This window comes from Ambystoma mexicanum, chromosome 14 (genome assembly GCF_040938575.1).
Source record: "Ambystoma mexicanum isolate Mex_15411 chromosome 14, UKY_AmexF1_1, whole genome shotgun sequence".
NCBI lineage: Eukaryota > Metazoa > Chordata > Amphibia > Caudata > Ambystomatidae > Ambystoma > Ambystoma mexicanum.
The window spans coordinates 111187154-111203831 of record NC_090940.1 but is presented as its reverse complement, the minus strand read 5'-3'; the positions used below and the strand labels follow the sequence as shown (position 1 = coordinate 111203831).

The window sequence follows — 16678 nt, the reverse complement described above, 5'->3', positions numbered from 1 at the left end:
TGTACCATTTGTATCCAATCCAAAAATCCTCGTAACTGCCTATGGGAAAACGTATACAACCTTCCTTGCCCTCTCAACCATGGGAGAAGATATCTACGGATTTCATAGCTGAATTACCTCCTTCTTCTCAATACACTACCATAATGGTGACTATAGATTCCATGACCAGGTTGGCTCACTTCATTCCCTTAACTAAAATACCTTCTGCTGCTCAAATGGCTTCCTGTTTTCTACAAACTATATTTCGATTACACAGATTACCCAAGAGCATTATATCAGATTGTGGACCACAATACATCTCAGCCTTCTGGAATCTTATGTGTTGTTCTTTGGGAATACAGCAAAACCTTACATCCGGATATCACCCTCAATCTAATGGACAGACAAAGACTTAACCAATCCCTAGAACAATACCTCTGCTGTTTTGTCTCGGCATCCCAAGATAATTGGAGCACCCTGCTACCATATGCCGAATTCGCATATAATAATGCACTACATTCAGCAATTCAAATGTCTCTGTTCTATTGTTCCTATGGGTTCCATCCTTTCCCACTACCACTCCTTCCTCTACAAAAATCCCTTCGGTGGACTCCCTGGTTAAGGAAATCCAAGAAAACCATGTGAAGGCTATTACTACACTCAAAGATACCAGGGCTAAAGTCAAGCAACAAGCAGACAGAAAGCGTTCCCAGGAAATCACCTTCAAACCAGGGGATCTAGTCTGGCTTTCTGCTAAATACCTGCCCAAACACCAGGTCCCTACTAAACTTTCATCCAGGTATTTTGGTCCTTTTCCGGTGATCAAGGCTATAGGACCAGTCGCCTACAAGATACAACTACCTAAGACCTGGCATTGGATACACAATGTATTCTATGTGTCTCAACTCAAGGAAGACATCGAAGACAAATTTCACAGACAGCAGAATGCCTGTCCTCCTCCGCTTTTAACCTCTGAAGGGCCTGAATACGAAGTTGCAACCATTTGTGACTCAAGGTACTACAGGGGCTCTCTGCAATACCTTATAGACTGGAAAGGTTATGCACCATCCGACCACTCTTGGGAGCCTGCATCATCTGTACATGCTTCAGATCTCCTTCGCAAATTCCACCGCACGCATGCATGGAAACCTGGACCTAGTACCCCACGGGGAGTGCATACTGTCAGAACCACACAGAGATCCTTATGGATGAAATGGAAGAAACATCATCCCAGCTACACTCGAAATAAACCAAGATGGCGGCTTTTTTGTTCCGTTTTTTCCAGTTCCGATGCATCGGTCTAGTTCATTCCAAGATGGCGACCACCACCTAATCAATTTCAGTACCTTCAGAACTTCGGGTAGGTGCCTCGATACTTTGCTCCCTTGTGTGCTATTTCGCTACGCTCCTTGAATTACCTCTTTTGCCCTTCCCACTTTGCCTTCTCCGTATTAATTCCTACTTTCCTCCTCGCTGTCCATCCACTCTGTACTTACCTTGCCTTCCTTCTCCTCCCACGGCTGTCAACCGGTGCCTTCCGGTTCCCATCCAGGTTCTCCATTCCTTGTTGCTGCCTGCAGCTGCTTCGGAATTCTACTCACGGAAGGATTGCCATCTTACCTTCAGCTTCGCGGATACAGTCTTCGGATACAGCCGTGGCATCTCTAAGGTGAGTTTTCTTCCCCTGAGGGTTTCCCGTGGATGCCGCCCTCCGGTCACTGAGAGCCCAATCATTAGTCTCTTTCGTGACTTGGGGGAGACATACCTATTTCTTCTAACGAAATTCAGCAATCTCAACCTCGTGTGAAGCTATGTGAGTAAAATTTCAAGATACTATCTATTAGTGTTATAGTTTGTAGTTGCTTGCGGTTACATTTGTTACATCTTTTGACAGTAATGACAGTTCTATTGTATTATCAGTTATAACGCGCACTCGCAAATCTTAGCAGAAATACTGTAAACCCATTTACTCTGCATACACATATAAGATAGTGACTTTTGGGAAGGAAAACTGTTGGTTTGTGAAAACCCTAGCAGCTCTTAAGGTTCTGGAGGTAGTTTCTTTGCAGTTCGGAAAGGGCTCAGTCTTGACAAACAGCCGAATATGGAAAGTTCCTGTGGATACTTTAGTCTTTAGGATGCAAAAGGACACAATCAACATTAGAAACCCTGTTAAAGGACTCGCTAAAGGGACACAAGCAGCGGTTTGATTTGGAGGTAAGAGGGGGCACCATGGACACCTCTTGGTGCACTCCAATGCTCTGAAGCGACTTCACGGATCAAGTTAAGCAATACCTTTCTCCTCACAGCACCTTAGGTTAGAAGTCAAGATTGTGCCTGGATTCTCCTTGATGTGGCAGCGCTGGACCCAACCTCTGTGTTCCTTGGTCTTATGACGAAAGGCAGGACAATGGACGGGATCTCTCTGCAGCAGTCTCTAGGGAGGACCTCTGTCACAGCTTTCAGCAACTTCTCTGGTAACGCTGTAGTTTTGGCACCTTTTCTGCAGCACCAACAAAAGACTCGATTTGCACAGTCGATCTTCTTTGCTTCTTACAGTCCCACACTCTGCCGAGGAGCTCTGGGCGAGTTGGATCAGATCTCTGCAGTGTCCTTGAGGGCTCAGCAAAGACTTGAACGAGTTTGGCAGCAGGTCTCCTGGAATTGGGGTTCACAGCTCTGGAAACTCATAGGACCTAGGGAGATGGCTCACATCAAAGTTTGTCTTGGGACTGGTTGTTTACACTAGTCAAATGGAAGGAGGAGTTTTAGAGTTCCTCTGTCGATCTTGGTCAGGACAGCAGTGGTCGCTTCATGGTGTTGCAAAGGGTCTGCAGGCCTCTCTGGTCGTCGTCGTCTTTGGTTACTTCAGTTTCCAGTGGTCTACTTTCCTTTCACACATTTTCAGCACACACTCCTCTGCAATCTCTCAGCATTTTACAGAAACGGTGTGTGGCTGTCCAATCAGGACAGCCAGACCCCCAGTGGGAGCTGGTTCCATTCAGGCACTCAAGCATGCAGAGGGCAGAGGAGTGAAAACTCCTCCCCCCACTTCCTGCCTGCTCAGACACACTGAAGCCTACACACAAGGGTTCTCGCCAAAGGCAAAACACACCTAGGCTTCTCCCACCCAGGACAGTAGAAGAAGGCCTGACAAAGAACCACGCTAGTAATGGCGAGACAAGAAAGGAACCACCAAGTTGATACTTGGGTGACCCTATTGTGTATAACCGAGGCTATGAACATAGCCGGTGGTAGAACATTTGCAAAATAGTCGGTAGAACACGTCCACTGCCACCAGCCATAACAAGGAGATTGTCTATGAGACATAAGTCACAGGAGCAGAGACGGGGGATACTAAGTATCCCTTTGGCAATCCACTGAAGGTGGTGTGTGCCAATCTCTTAGACTATAAAGTTTTAGGAGAGATACTAAGTATCTCTCTACCCTTAAGAACTGTAGTTACTCTGGGATATAGAAAAGAAGATCAAAGGAGGGCCCTAATGGTCCCCTGCAACACTGCCCACAAGGAGCTGCGTGTTGCAATAGTAAAAAAATACATATGCCTTAAAAGAGATATGGAGGAAAGTAGACTCCATAGGACAGTAAAATACAAGGGAAAGAGTTTGAAAAGACTGAGCCCATAAGAATGAATCAGTGGGAAACGCTCCACTCATTCAGGGTAAAAGAAAAAGGTCCAGAAGTCCAGAAAAAAGTGTTGGGGGATCTCACTAGGAGAGGGGATGAAGTATACAAATTATACATCTACCTAACACCCTGTACCAATGGGGTGTATAATAGTTGCATATTTGAGCAAACGGCTACTGTGAGGTTGGCATATTCAGGCTGGATAAACTTCACTATGTGTGTGTATTGACAGTCTGACCTAAAGTAGATGAAAGAGCCTTATGATACCCTACAGTTCAACTTTTATGTATTTACTCAATAGCATGAATGGATTAAACCAGATATTAGGCAGAAGCCTCTATTTCGAATGCTTTATACTTAGTAAATGATGGTAATGCCAAATGGATGTTGCGCACCAACATAGAGAAATGTTAACACAGAAATAATCGAGTCTTTGAGTTCAATCCTATTTTGTCTCTTCAATCGGAACGAATATTATTATTGTACTGCTGTTAAGAAAGATTTTCCCTTTGCTACTTTCCTCCCATAGACGTCTATGGGACACCCTTTCTCTTTGCTTCTTTTGAAACCAGTCCTGACTTTTTGGAGTTAAGTAAAACCTTCTGTTTTACTTCAATTGTCCTTTTGCTTTTGGGGAAACTGATTTGTCCCTAAGAGTATCAGTTCTGAGAGGCTGTCTCTTTGTGAATTTCTTATATTGTTACATTTATACATATCACCTTAAAGTGAAGTGCGGTTAGAATACTTTGTATCCTTATAACATTCTCTGTATTGGCTTTTTGGATTGCTCTTACAGTGTGCCTACGATGAGCTGGTGGAAACTGTGATTTTTCATTTCTACTGTGTTTTGGTAATTTTACTTGTGCACTTTTGCATTTGCCGCAAATGTCTACTAAGAGTGACTAGCACCCTAAAATGGCCTTGGCATGAGGTTTTGTCTCGTCTTTTGGCCATATTTTTCTTATGCGTTCTCATGTCAGGAAATGTCATATATGGAATGCACTGTCACGGTGAAAGCTTCTGCTTTCCCTGCTAAAGGGGCGGTTTGTGTGTGAGCCCGGATGCGAGGGCTGGGACTGTCTGGTCCCAGTAAACAGGTCCCTCAATATCCGTTGTTGGCCAGATGTGGTGTCCAGTTGCTAGAAATGATTTGATAGCCACTGCCAAGTCCAAATCCTTACCATTGGTGGGCAAGGGTATGCTCTCAGCCTAGATCCTGCAGCCATTTGATAGATCATCATTGTAGCCCTCGATCACTCACACCCTTCCTGAGAGTAAACCTAGACGCTCTGCTACTACACCTTGTTTGGGTTTAGTTAACTCTGTGTCTTCCCTGTTCATCATAACAGGCCAGCCTCCCAAAATTCTCCTCTACGGCAGATTTTGGAAATCCATCTTAAAAACTGCTCACTTCTAAAGTAGGTAATAAAATATCTGACTCTTACCACAGCATTTTGGCGAGCTCTTGCCTCGCATCTGTAATCTTCACATAAGTGGCACTTATTTATTTAATGTTATTTTTTCCCTTTAAATCACATGGCAGATGCATGATTCTCTCGGAGGAGAAGGAGACGAACTTCCTGAATAAGTTGCTTATTCTTGCTGTTCTTGGCTGGCTCTTTCAGGTACTGTATACAGACATCGCCTTTGTCAAACTGTACATTTTCTTTGCTTCTAGTTTACAGCCATTTACTAACTCAAAAACCCTAGTCCCAGGCTGGCTAATTGACTGCGAAGCAAGTAGCCGGCCTGGGACTAGGCATTTTATGGTATTAAGACGGTCAATTTTAGGAGCGGTGCAAAAGATGTGCCTTATTTTCGCAACTTAATAATATAAAAGGCCAGGTGCATGTTTGTCCGATACCGTCATGCGCAGTAGAGGCTGCCCGAATGCACAGAATGCACTGTTAGAGGGAGCTGTTGCCTTAGGATTTACAGTGGTTCAATTTACATAGCTAGGCCTGTTGTCACCGCTAGAGGGAGCTGTACGTTTAGGATATCTAGTGGTCCCACTTTGTTAATGAAAACCTGCACTTTGGCCTGTGTACACAGGCCTGCACAGTAGTTCCTTTATAATTAACTAGAAAATTGGATATTGAATTTTCAATTCATCTTTCACCGTAGAAGCTCCCTGTGTTCTAGCTCTAGTCTTTGTGTGTTGAAGAATTTGCAAGTGCACACAAGGTACAAATAATTTAAAAAGCAGTTAAAACTCTCAGAGCATCTATACACAATAGAGGTAAACAAATAATATGTTGTGCTTGAACATTAAGAGCTTTGTCACATGCATATTTTCATGTACCTTTTATGGGCCCTTCCAGACTGAACCATTACTGGTGGTGCTGTACCTGCAGGCCATGTTGCGCTATAGTCCTACTGCTATAGTAGCAATTGAATTATCTTTTTTATTTCCAGCGTAAGGCTCCTAAACGTTGCAAACACAGGAGCAGTGCAGCAGCCCCCCAAATCCCCAGTCCCTTTTCCCAAGCACTGGCTACAGCACAATTGTTAAGATAATTCCTTCCATGGTATTATAACGCTCAAGTGCTGTTTACATTGTAATCTAGAATAGACATTCTGATGTTTGTTAATCTGCTTAGAATCACATGCTGTGCATAGGTCCGACATCCAGTGGTCACTGCGGAGTATTGCATTTTGTTTTTCGTAGTCGAAAAGGGGACGTCGACAAGGCGTGTCTGTAACACTATCCCTATAGTGACGTGCGTTGTACCCACAATCCCTCACGCGTCGAGGTCCCTCTGTTTGTATTTTTCTGCCCTGAGGGAGCCTTATAGACGTGAGTGAGTACAGAAAAGAGAGATATAAAGGAAGTCTATGTTCCTTCCATCCGAGCGGGGAGGAAGGGTGGGCGCATGTGAATCTAAGCAGATACAACCATCAGAAATGCTTTTACGGTAAGTAATGCATTGTCTTCTGATGTTTGTTAATCTGCTTAGAATCACATGCTGTGCATAGACTAGCGAGCAGTACCCGGAGTTGGCGGTGGGTTATGAGAAGGAACAGTAGAGAAAAGATGTCTTAATACTGCCTGTCCCACCTGGGAGTCAGATCTAGAGTGTGCATCTAGACAGTAGTGTTTTGTAAAGGTGTGCACAGAACTCCAGGTAGCCGCTTTGCAGATGGACTCAAGGGGAACATTTGCAATGAATGCTATGGAAGCCCCAGTGCCTCGAGTGGAATGTGCTCTTGGCTTGAAGGGTAGTTCTCTCTTAGCAAGAGTGTAACAGAGAGTGATGCATTGAACAATCCATCTAGATATAGTGGATTTTGAGACCGCATCTCCTTCTCTTCCTGCTGCCACCGAGACAAAGAACTGATTAGTCTTTCTCAGTGGTCTGGTTCTTTCCATGTAGAACATGACAGCTCTGCGTACATCTAGTGTATGCAAACTTTTTTCTCCCGAGCTGGAAGGGTTTTGAAAGAACGTTGGTAGTTCTATAGTTTGGTTTACATGAAATTTCGAGATGAATTTGGGTGCAAACCTTGGGTGTGTGCGTAGAACCACTTTATTTTTGTGAACTGTTACGAAGGGGTCTAGTACAGAAAGAGCCTGTAGTTCACTTACTCTCCTAATGGAGGTGATAGCTATTAGGAAAGCAGTCTTAAGGGTGATATCTTTAAGAGTTGCCTTGTGCATGGGTTCGAAGGGAGGGCCCATGAGTCTGGAAAGTACCACATTTAAGTCCCATCCGGGAGCTGGGTTAGCTATCGGAGGGTGTATCCTCTTTACCCCCTCCATGAAGGCTTTGATAACTGGTATCTTCCACCACGACACTTTAAGTTGGGAAGTGGTGTATGCAGAAAGTGCCGCTAGGTGGACTTTAATGGAATTGAACACTAAACCTGAATCCAGTAAATGGGTCAAGTATAGAATAATGTCAGTAGGAGAGCAGTCAACTGGGTTGATGCTAGTACCTCTACACCAGATAACGAATCTTTTCCATTTGCTAGAATAGCAGTGTCGAGTATTAGGTTTTCTGGCTTCCCTGAGGATGTCCATACATCTCTGTGGGAGTTGTAAATGTCCAAATTCTATGATCTCAGGAGCCAGGCTGCTAAGTTCATGGTCTGAGGGCATGGATGCAGTGTCCTGCCCTTGTCTTGTGACAGCATGTTGTACGGGCAGGGAAGTTTCACTGGGGGAGATAGGGACATCTCCATCAAGTGAGCGAACCAAGGTTGCCGTGCCCACATTGGGGCCACTAGTATCATGGTAACCTGCTCCTGGTGCATCTTGTGCACCACTTTGTTGAGAAGGGGAGTCGGGGGAAAGGCGTAAACAAATTTCCCTGACCATTGAATCGACAGACCGTTCCCCTTGGACTGGTTCTGGGGGTACCTGGAGGCGTAACTTTGGCATTGTGAGTTCTCCAGGGTTGCGAACAGGTCTATATCCGGGAATCCCCATTGCGTGAAGATGTCTAAGACGATGTCTTCGTGCAATTGCCATTCGTACTCTTCGGGCAGGGGGAAGTCTCTGCTGAGTTTGTCTGCTAGCAGATTGAGTTCCCCTGGTACATGTTGTGCTAGTAGGAACATGTTGTGTTTGAGAGCCCACTTCCATATATTCTGGGACAGCTTGGACAGTCCTGGAGAGTGAGTGCCCCCTTGCTTGTTGAGGTAGTACATGGCTGTGGTGCTGTCTGTGAGGACCATCACTGTCTTTCCTTGTAAGTGTTCCTGAAAGGCTTTCAGTGCTTTGAACACCGCTAGTAGTTCCAGCAGGTTTATATGCTTGGATGCTAAACTCGGAGTCCACACTCCGTGTGCCGTTTGATGGGATAGGTGAGCCCCCCATCCTGTAAGGGATGCGTCTGTGGTTAGAGTGGCTTCCACTGCGGGTGTGGCAAAAGTTTTCCCTAATAACAGGTTTTCTTTTGTCCACCACCGTAGCGAGAGAACCAAGGCCTGCGAGACCACCACTAGATCGTCCCATTGTCCGCTGGCCTGACACCACTGGCTGTAGAGCCACTCTTGCATTGGGCGCATGCGCAGGCGCGCGTGAGGTACCAAATAAATACATGACGCCATCATCCCTAGCAAGCGCATTGCTTTGCGTACCGTCACCTCTCGGCCTGCTACATAATGGGGAATTTGAAACAGCATGTTTTGGACCCTCTCGTTGGAGGGGAATACGAGGCCGTCCCTTGTTCGAATTAGAGCCCCTAGGAATTGTTTGGTTTGGCTGGGGTCTAAGCTTGACTTCTTTTCGTTGATGGAGAAGCCCAGTTGGGACAAGAGGTCTACGGTCTTTTGGGTATTGGAGAAGCATGTTTCGTAAGAATCCCCTGTTATGAGCCAGTCGTCGAGGTAAGGGTATACCGGGATGGATAATCTGCGCAGGTGGGCCGCTGCCACTGCCAGTACTTTCGTGAATACCCTTGGTGCAGATGCTATCCCGAAGGGTAGTACTCTGAACTGGTAGTGTTTGTCCTCTATTTTGAACCTGAGGTATTTTCTGTGCGATGTCAACATTAAAATATGAAAGTATGCATCTTTCATGTCCAGTGTTGTCATGTAATCCCCTTGTGATAACAGTGGGATTACCTCCTGTAAGGTCACCATACGAAACTTTTGGGGTTTGACAAAAATGTTCGCTGGGCGCAGATCTAATACAGGGCGCATGGTTAAGTCCTTTTTGGGTACAAGGAAGTACACTGAATAAATACCTTCTGTTACCTGTGATAGGGGGACGGGCTCTATAGCTTCTTTTTTCAGTAGTTCTTCCACCTCTTGAAGAAGAATGGAGAGGTGTTGCGGTGTCATGCGCCGGTTCCGTGGGGGTTTGTACTTCGGGGAACCGTTGAACTCGATGCAGTATCCGTGGGCTATGGTGGATAATACCCAACGGTCTGACGTGATTCCCTCCCATGCTGAAAGGAACGATGTTAGCCGGCCCCCGACCGGTGATGCATGGGAGGGGACCCGAATTTTCGGGTCATTTGCTGGTATTGGGCGTGGAACCTCTGGGGCTGGAGCCACGACCTCTTCCTTTGCCACGGCGTTGGCCTCTTTGAGTGAACTGGGTGTTACCCTGGTTGGTGGGCCAGTTGGAGCCAGAGTAATATTGTTGTTGTTGGTTCTGCTGCTGTCTTTGGCCACGAAAGGAGCGTTTATTACCATAGCCTCGCCTGTTAGGGGGCCTAGAAATTTGATCAAGAGTCTTGATGGTATCAAACTCTTTTTTAGCATGTTCTAGGGCCTCATCTACTGCTTTTCCAAACAGATGCGTCTGTTCAATGGGTTTATTTATGAGGGAGGCTTGGGTTTCGGGCTTAAAACCTGAATTGCGTAGCCAAACGTGGCGCTTGAGAAGTATTCCCTGCACTAGGGAGCGGCCAGCCGTCTCAGCGGCATCTAGGGAGTTTTTAACGATGCCCTGGTTTACCAGTGTGCCCTCTGATATTATAGCTAGCAGGCGAGAACGCAGAGGTTCAGGTGCTTCCTCTGCTTCGCTGCGCAGCTTGTTCCACTGTGCATCTGCGTAGCTAGCTAAAAGTGAGTTGTTATTAGCAATTCTAGTAGAGAAGGCGGCGGAGGTCGTGATTCTCTTCCCCAGTGCGTAGAGTTTTTTGCCTTCTTTGTCTGGAGGTGCTTCACTAGTGGATAGTGGCACCCCTGCTCTTTTTCTTGTGTTGGTAACCACAAGGGAGTCCGGGATAGAGTGTCCTCTGATGTATAAAGGGTCAGAGGATGAAGGGCTGAAAAGCTTTTCTATTCTAGGGTTGACCCCTCTTACTAAAGCTGGGTTAGTAAGGGAAGGAGAAATTCTTCTTTTAATAGAAGCCAAAAGTGGAATAGATTGGCTAACAGGGGCTTTTTCTTTGATGACTTTTTCTACAAAGTCAATGTCTGGAAGAGTTTCCCCTGTATCAATCTCAAAATGCGCTGCTGCCTTGCGCAATAGTGCATTGAGGGAAGGTTGGTCATCTATGGGAGAGGAGTTCCCATGTGAATCTTTGAGAGGAGAAGGGAGAAAGGCATCAGGGTCTGAATGTACTGATGGGGATTGCCAAGGCTGCACTGACGGTGAATGCCAGGGCTGCGAGGTAGCTGTATCCTCTTCAAACCCTGTAGCAGTGGTGTAAGGATCTTCTTCGAACCCCTCTTCCTCAAGTTCTACCTCTTCTTCTCCACCCAAACACTCCTCTTCTTCTTGGAGGTATTGCTCCTCCTCAGTGAGATCAACCAGCCTAGGAATCTTGACTCTAGGGTCATCCTGTGGCCATTCTCTTTGCCTTTTGTGAGTGGGTGGGTCTTGGTTTCCTAGAAACCTTTCCATTTTCTCCATGCAAGAATGGAGTCTTTCAAGGGTCTCATGGGGTACCCCTGAATAGTCTAGAGGGGGGAAATTAGTGTTTTCGCCGTCGAATCGTTTCGAACGCTCCCACAACGTCGACGAGAGGTTCCCGTCTCCTTCTGAAAAACCTTCAGGTAGTTCGGAAGCGTCCTTTGGAGAAAGGGGCAGATCCTGGCTACTTTTGTGTTTTTTCGACGCGGTATTAGACGTTTGTTTCGTCGTCCGCGTACGTTCGTCTTCGGCGACAATTCTCGCTAGGCTCTCGGCCACGATTTTGTCCGTCGAGGGCTTTGGTGTCGACGTTGTGTGCGTTGCGCGTTGTACCTCGACGGTCGCTCTATGGAGCGTTGCGTCGGATGTTTTTGGGGTAGCGCCCGTGTTAGATGGAAGCCCAATCGCTGGTCGCGGCTGCGTTTGCGGGTGGGGCTTGTGACCTTTACGGTCTGCGGTAGACGCCGGAGTGCCCTGCGTCCCCTTCGGCGCTGATGGATCCTTCGTTCTCGACGAAGAAGAGCCGTGGGTAGTGTGTTTAGCCTTATGGGGTTTGTGTGCGTCCTTGTCGCCGGGGTGTTCATCCCCATAAGCAGGGCGTGAGCCGAGCCCGTCGGGGCCGGGGACGGACGACGAGGAGCGGGAGCGCTCCTTCTGGGGGTTCATGACTTCCGTAACGGACGTCGAGTTATCGCACTCCTCGTCACTTTCAGTAACAGCGGCAGCGGGTGAGGAAACTGACTTCGACATCGCGTAGTCCGCCCACCTCTTAACCCTACGTTCTTTAAGAGTCCTGGGTTTTAAGAGCTTGCAGGCTGCGCAGCTGTTCTCTATGTGATCGAGGGGTAAGCAACGATTACAGAGCTTGTGCTTATCTTTCCAAGTATATTTGCCCCTGCAGCGTGGGCAAAACTTAAATGGTGTCCTCTCCATAGCTGAGGCAATAATAGCTGGCGATAACAACCCCAAGGGAAAGAAAAGGGAGAAAGAAAGACATTCTCAAAGAGAAGAGACAAAGTTCTAACCCCCACTCTCCCTACTGTAAGTTGGCCGTCGAGGCCAGGCCACGTGTTCGGCAGCGCCGAAGGATCTCCTCCGCTCTTCCTCTCCGTCGAAAATAGTTCGGCGGAGAAACAGCTTCACAGCTAACGTCGAGGGGGAGGGATTGTTACCAGTATATTAAGTTATGACAAAAGGACCGAGGTCCGTGGTAAGTATAGCAATGTCTCTCTAGGAGCTCCGCGAAAGGCGACCAGAAACTGGGCGGAAAAAAACAATCTGAGGGACCTCGACGCGTGAGGGATTGTGGGTACAACGCACGTCACTATAGGGATAGTGTTACAGACACGCCTTGTCGACGTCCCCTTTTCGACTACGAAAAACAAAATGCAATACTCCGCAGTGACCACTGGATGTCGGACCTATGCACAGCATGTGATTCTAAGCAGATTATTATAACGCTCAAGTGCTGTTTACATTGTAATCTAGAATAGACAATATATGCTGTGCCTGTGTTTAATGGACAAGCTTGTTCGTATAGGCTCTAACTGCAGTGAATGAATTTGATTTTGTTTTGCACCGTGCATCACCATGCTTCAGCCTGTTAATTCTATTCCTTGTAGCAGTTTTTAAATAAGTGAACAAAGTCCATGCTCTAAATTTAAAATTAAATTTGCCTTACCGCGCTGGTCCCTATTGCGTAAAAACTCCAATTTTGCAAAAGTGGGATGATGGTACCCAGCCCCCATTGCACAGGACACAATTTTGAATCAGTAGATGAATCTCCTGCCCATTTGTCAGTAACTGCGCTTAACGAAATGAAATAAAAACAGGGTCTAGGAAATAAGATCCAAAATGTTCATTGGCCATTTCAAATAATTTTGTATTTCATTAGTAGTGTTGATGATGCATCTACGATTTAAAATGCTGAACAAGTTTGCTCAATTCATGGTCGCTGGATAGAGCCTTCAGCAACACTTCCTTGTATAGTTTGACCGAGCATTGTTCTGTTGTGCTAGGGTGAGTAAAGATCATCCCAGCATTAATTGGATCTACGGCCCATTTGATAGGTTTTAACTAAGGATTGACCATGATTTCCCTTTCAGAGGTTAATATGTAGTGCAATATCTGATGGGTTAAGGTTTCCCTCTTATTTGACTGCTATAATGACAGGGGCTCCACCATGAATTCATCCTCTAGGAATTCCATGCCTAACTTTTGGTGTGCTGCAGAATTTGCCACTGAGGTCGGCAGACCCAGAATTTTTAATACAAAATTATTTTTCTGTACTTCGATATTGGAAGGATAGGTAAACCCCCAGATTCCTGCACCTCACTTTGCTATGGACTTTGCCTTTAATATGTAAACCTTTAGCATAATTTCCATAGAGTGGGCTTCATAAAGTTTTACACATTTGCCTATCCCCCCTAAGGCGTGCCCCATGTTGTTTGCTTGCTTGGTGCAATACCTGAAGCCTATCAGTGTCGCAGAGTTTACACCCAAATTCTCCAATGGATTGATCGTGTGAAGAAGCTCACCTTTTACAAAGAACCTGGGATGTCCACAAGGACCATTCCTAATTGAGGCCTTGCCACATTTACCTCCAAATCCAGGTTATTCATATAACTTGTGCATGTGTTTGTAGGGCATGCAGCATTCTCACAAGAAGGACATCATCATCGGCGTAGGCCAGGATCCGAATTCCCAATTCACCAACGTGTGGAACATCCAGATTTTTGTATCAAAGCGGTCATTAAGTTATGTTATGTTGACTTATACCGTGCACCACTACTACCCAGGGGCAGTCTCCTGGCGCTCATGTGGCCCTGCAAGAAAAATGTGACACACGGCTAATCTTCACAAATCTATCCCAATGTGTGACGCATGGCTAATCTTCACAAATCTAATTTGTCATTCATATATACGAAGATTCTTCTGTGGGCAATAATTTTTCATAACCACCCGCCTGTGTCCATAAGCAGCTTAATGAGGCACCAGCACAGAACAGTTCAAAGCTTCACAGCCATAGTTTGTTTGTTCGCTTAAGCGGGGGCTCAGACGACCAGCATCTGCTTTGTCCGTGCCTCTGAAGTTATTATGAGAACAGCTTTTATATGTTCAATGCTACGTAGCTTCATGACAGGCCATGAAATCACAGGCTAAATGCGACACAGAGCCAGGGTCTCAATTTACTACATGCAGCTGTCGCCTGGCTATTTCCACTCCTGGAGGCGGTTCCAAGAATACCTACGAAAGTGCAAATCAAAAAGGCTTTCTCTGTCCTACAAGTCAAGCACTCTTTAACTGTGTGCACAGACCAGCTAATTAGAGAGCTATGGTCACTCATTTTTAGAAAGTGCCTACAATTATTTTGTTCATCAATCTCCACTCTTTTAATATATTATCCTGTCACAAACATGTCCTATTGTCTGTCTCCTATGCAGGATTTACCATAGTTTCTGCTCCCTACCTTTCTGGATGCACTAAACCTATTGCTGGCTTCCATTGTTTTTTTGAGGTTTCAGTTGTGGCTACGCCTAGTGGCACTTCTACTGAAGTCTGCTGCCACTGGAGCTCTTTTCTTATGTGCTGCTCCTAGTAGTCTGTATTGCTACCAGATGCAGTTGCACTTTCTCAGCACCCCAGTTTGGCCTATGGTGATCATATCACCCCCAAAGTAGTAGTTTAGCAAGTAGGCTGATGGCAGATTTGATTTACTTTTGGCTACATCAGGTTTGTCGTCGCAGCTGTAGACGTTGGGTTACTAAATGATTTATTTTTAAGCAGTGTTTCTGGCAATTTTATAAACGGATGTACCGAGGGTTTAAAGTCCTTTAGACTTCCCGATATACATGCTGCTTGGGGGTTTTAGGGCCAGCCTGATTGCCTTGTCACCAAAATCTTTGTGTGCCTGCCTGGAGTCTGAGTGCTGGGCTGGCTTGGACCAGCACCTGGCTGAATGTATTATCAGTGCGTGAATATATTATCAGTGGGTAGCCCTGTGCATTTGTCAAATCTGTACTTGGACTCCTGGAACTCTGCTGCTAAAAATGGGCTACAGCTGAGGATCCTGATGTGACCATGCATACTTAAACCAAGCTACTTTATTGTTGCATTCTACTCCTTCCCTGCTGATTGAAATCTGTTCTGGGCTTCCTGTGGTCATTCTCGCTGGCTGGACTGGCTGTTCTTTCACGGGACATCTTCTTTGCCTGCAGTGCTGCCTCCCGGGCAAATCCATCTGAGCCAAGTGCTAAAGGTTGCGAGCCTACCTTTCCGTAAATCTGAGTGGCTTCCTGCTGCTTTGCCACAGCTCCTTTTCTGGGGCCCCTTGGGTCATCTTCTGCTGTTGCCCCACTCATGGGACCATTCCCTGCTGGCTGGCTGCTCCTTCCTGCTCCACTGAGCTGACCCTGAACCTCGGTATGGTTCTTCCATGTTCCTGTTGTGGTCTTCGTGACTACTGAGCTTTCTGCCTCGTCCTTCCATGTGTTCTCGTTGGCCCTTTTCTCCATCTGGATCCTTGCTGGGTCATGGGTTCAAGCCCCTGTGCACAGATTCCCCAACCAGCAAACTTGCCAGACATCATTCGGACACCCAAACACACTTGTACGGTCACTGTTCCTGGCAAAGTTTTCTGGAACCAGCACAATGAATACTTCTCACCTTGTTCTGGAGTCCTGTCCCTGAAGTTGATTGCATCTGCAGGGGTCTCCTGCATTCGACAACAAGTGATTTTGTGGTCCCACCTCGGTATTGATCTTTTGGCTGGAGTGGGCTTTGACTGCAACCAGCTCTCCCTTCCTGCTTGTTCTCAAACCGTGGACTTTAACTTTTCTTGGGGGTTTGTTTTGCTGTCCCGTTTGGATGGCGGCCTCTTCAGCTGCACGTCCTTTCCACTGTCCTTGTGGGGTAAAATGAGAATTTACCTGAATTTATTTCTATAACTGCTCTAGACCTATGTTATTTGCCCCCATTGTTTCCTATTGGAGAACTTTTGGAAACGCTTTACCATTTCTTCTAAGAGACTTACAGAGGTACTTTTCTGAATTGAGACATTTGGCTTTGTTCTCCCAAAGGACTTTGGAGCATTTAGAACAGTTGTACTTTTTGAAGGTACCAACGACTTGTTGTAGTATAGATTTGAATATAATAAATGCAGTTCACATTGTATCATAGTAAGTAATAGTGTTACAGTATCCACTAGTGGTTGTTACTTTGCTTGTTTCTAAAGGCAGGTTGGAATCCATTCAGGCTCCATATTATAATTCTAACTTTACGGTGTCTTTGCCTTCTAGGTCTGTCTCTTGTACTGTTCTAATACCCTTCATTCTTCCATTTTAGGACTTGCAGAGACCTAGTACTTAGGTTACACTACTATATTGTGGTCCTGGAGTGAAGTCGCTTTACTACTGTATCCCTTTACTGTCTGTTTCGTATATACTTGCTTTGTTGATATATACTAAATTACTTATTTGCTAGTGTTTTTAACCCTCTTGCAGTACTAACTAAATGGGTGTGTATATATTTACAATGTATTGTGTGGTGTGTTTTATTGTGTATGTGTCTAGGACGAATTGTACTTTGATACCAGCACAAGCCCTCTTAAGAGTGAAGCTGGTTGAGAGTTTTGGCCTAACATGGTAGACCACTTTTTTGTCCACCGGGAACAGTTTCGTCACATATCTCGCCCGAGGGTTGTGGAAAAACCTTCCTAATAGTTGAGTAGCTATCAGAGAC

At 45.9% G+C, this 16678-nt stretch overlaps 1 protein-coding gene across 2 annotated transcripts in view; it reads left to right on the top strand.

The window, feature by feature from the left end:
- CDAN1 (codanin 1) overlaps positions 1 to 16678 on the top strand; it is a 563981-nt gene that overhangs the window by 295472 nt on the left and 251831 nt on the right. For both annotated transcript variants that reach the window (XM_069638655.1, XM_069638654.1), the window contains exon 15: positions 5171 to 5252. In XM_069638655.1, the coding sequence (XP_069494756.1) occupies positions 5171 to 5252 (82 nt within the window). The remainder of the gene's footprint in view (positions 1 to 5170; positions 5253 to 16678) is intronic.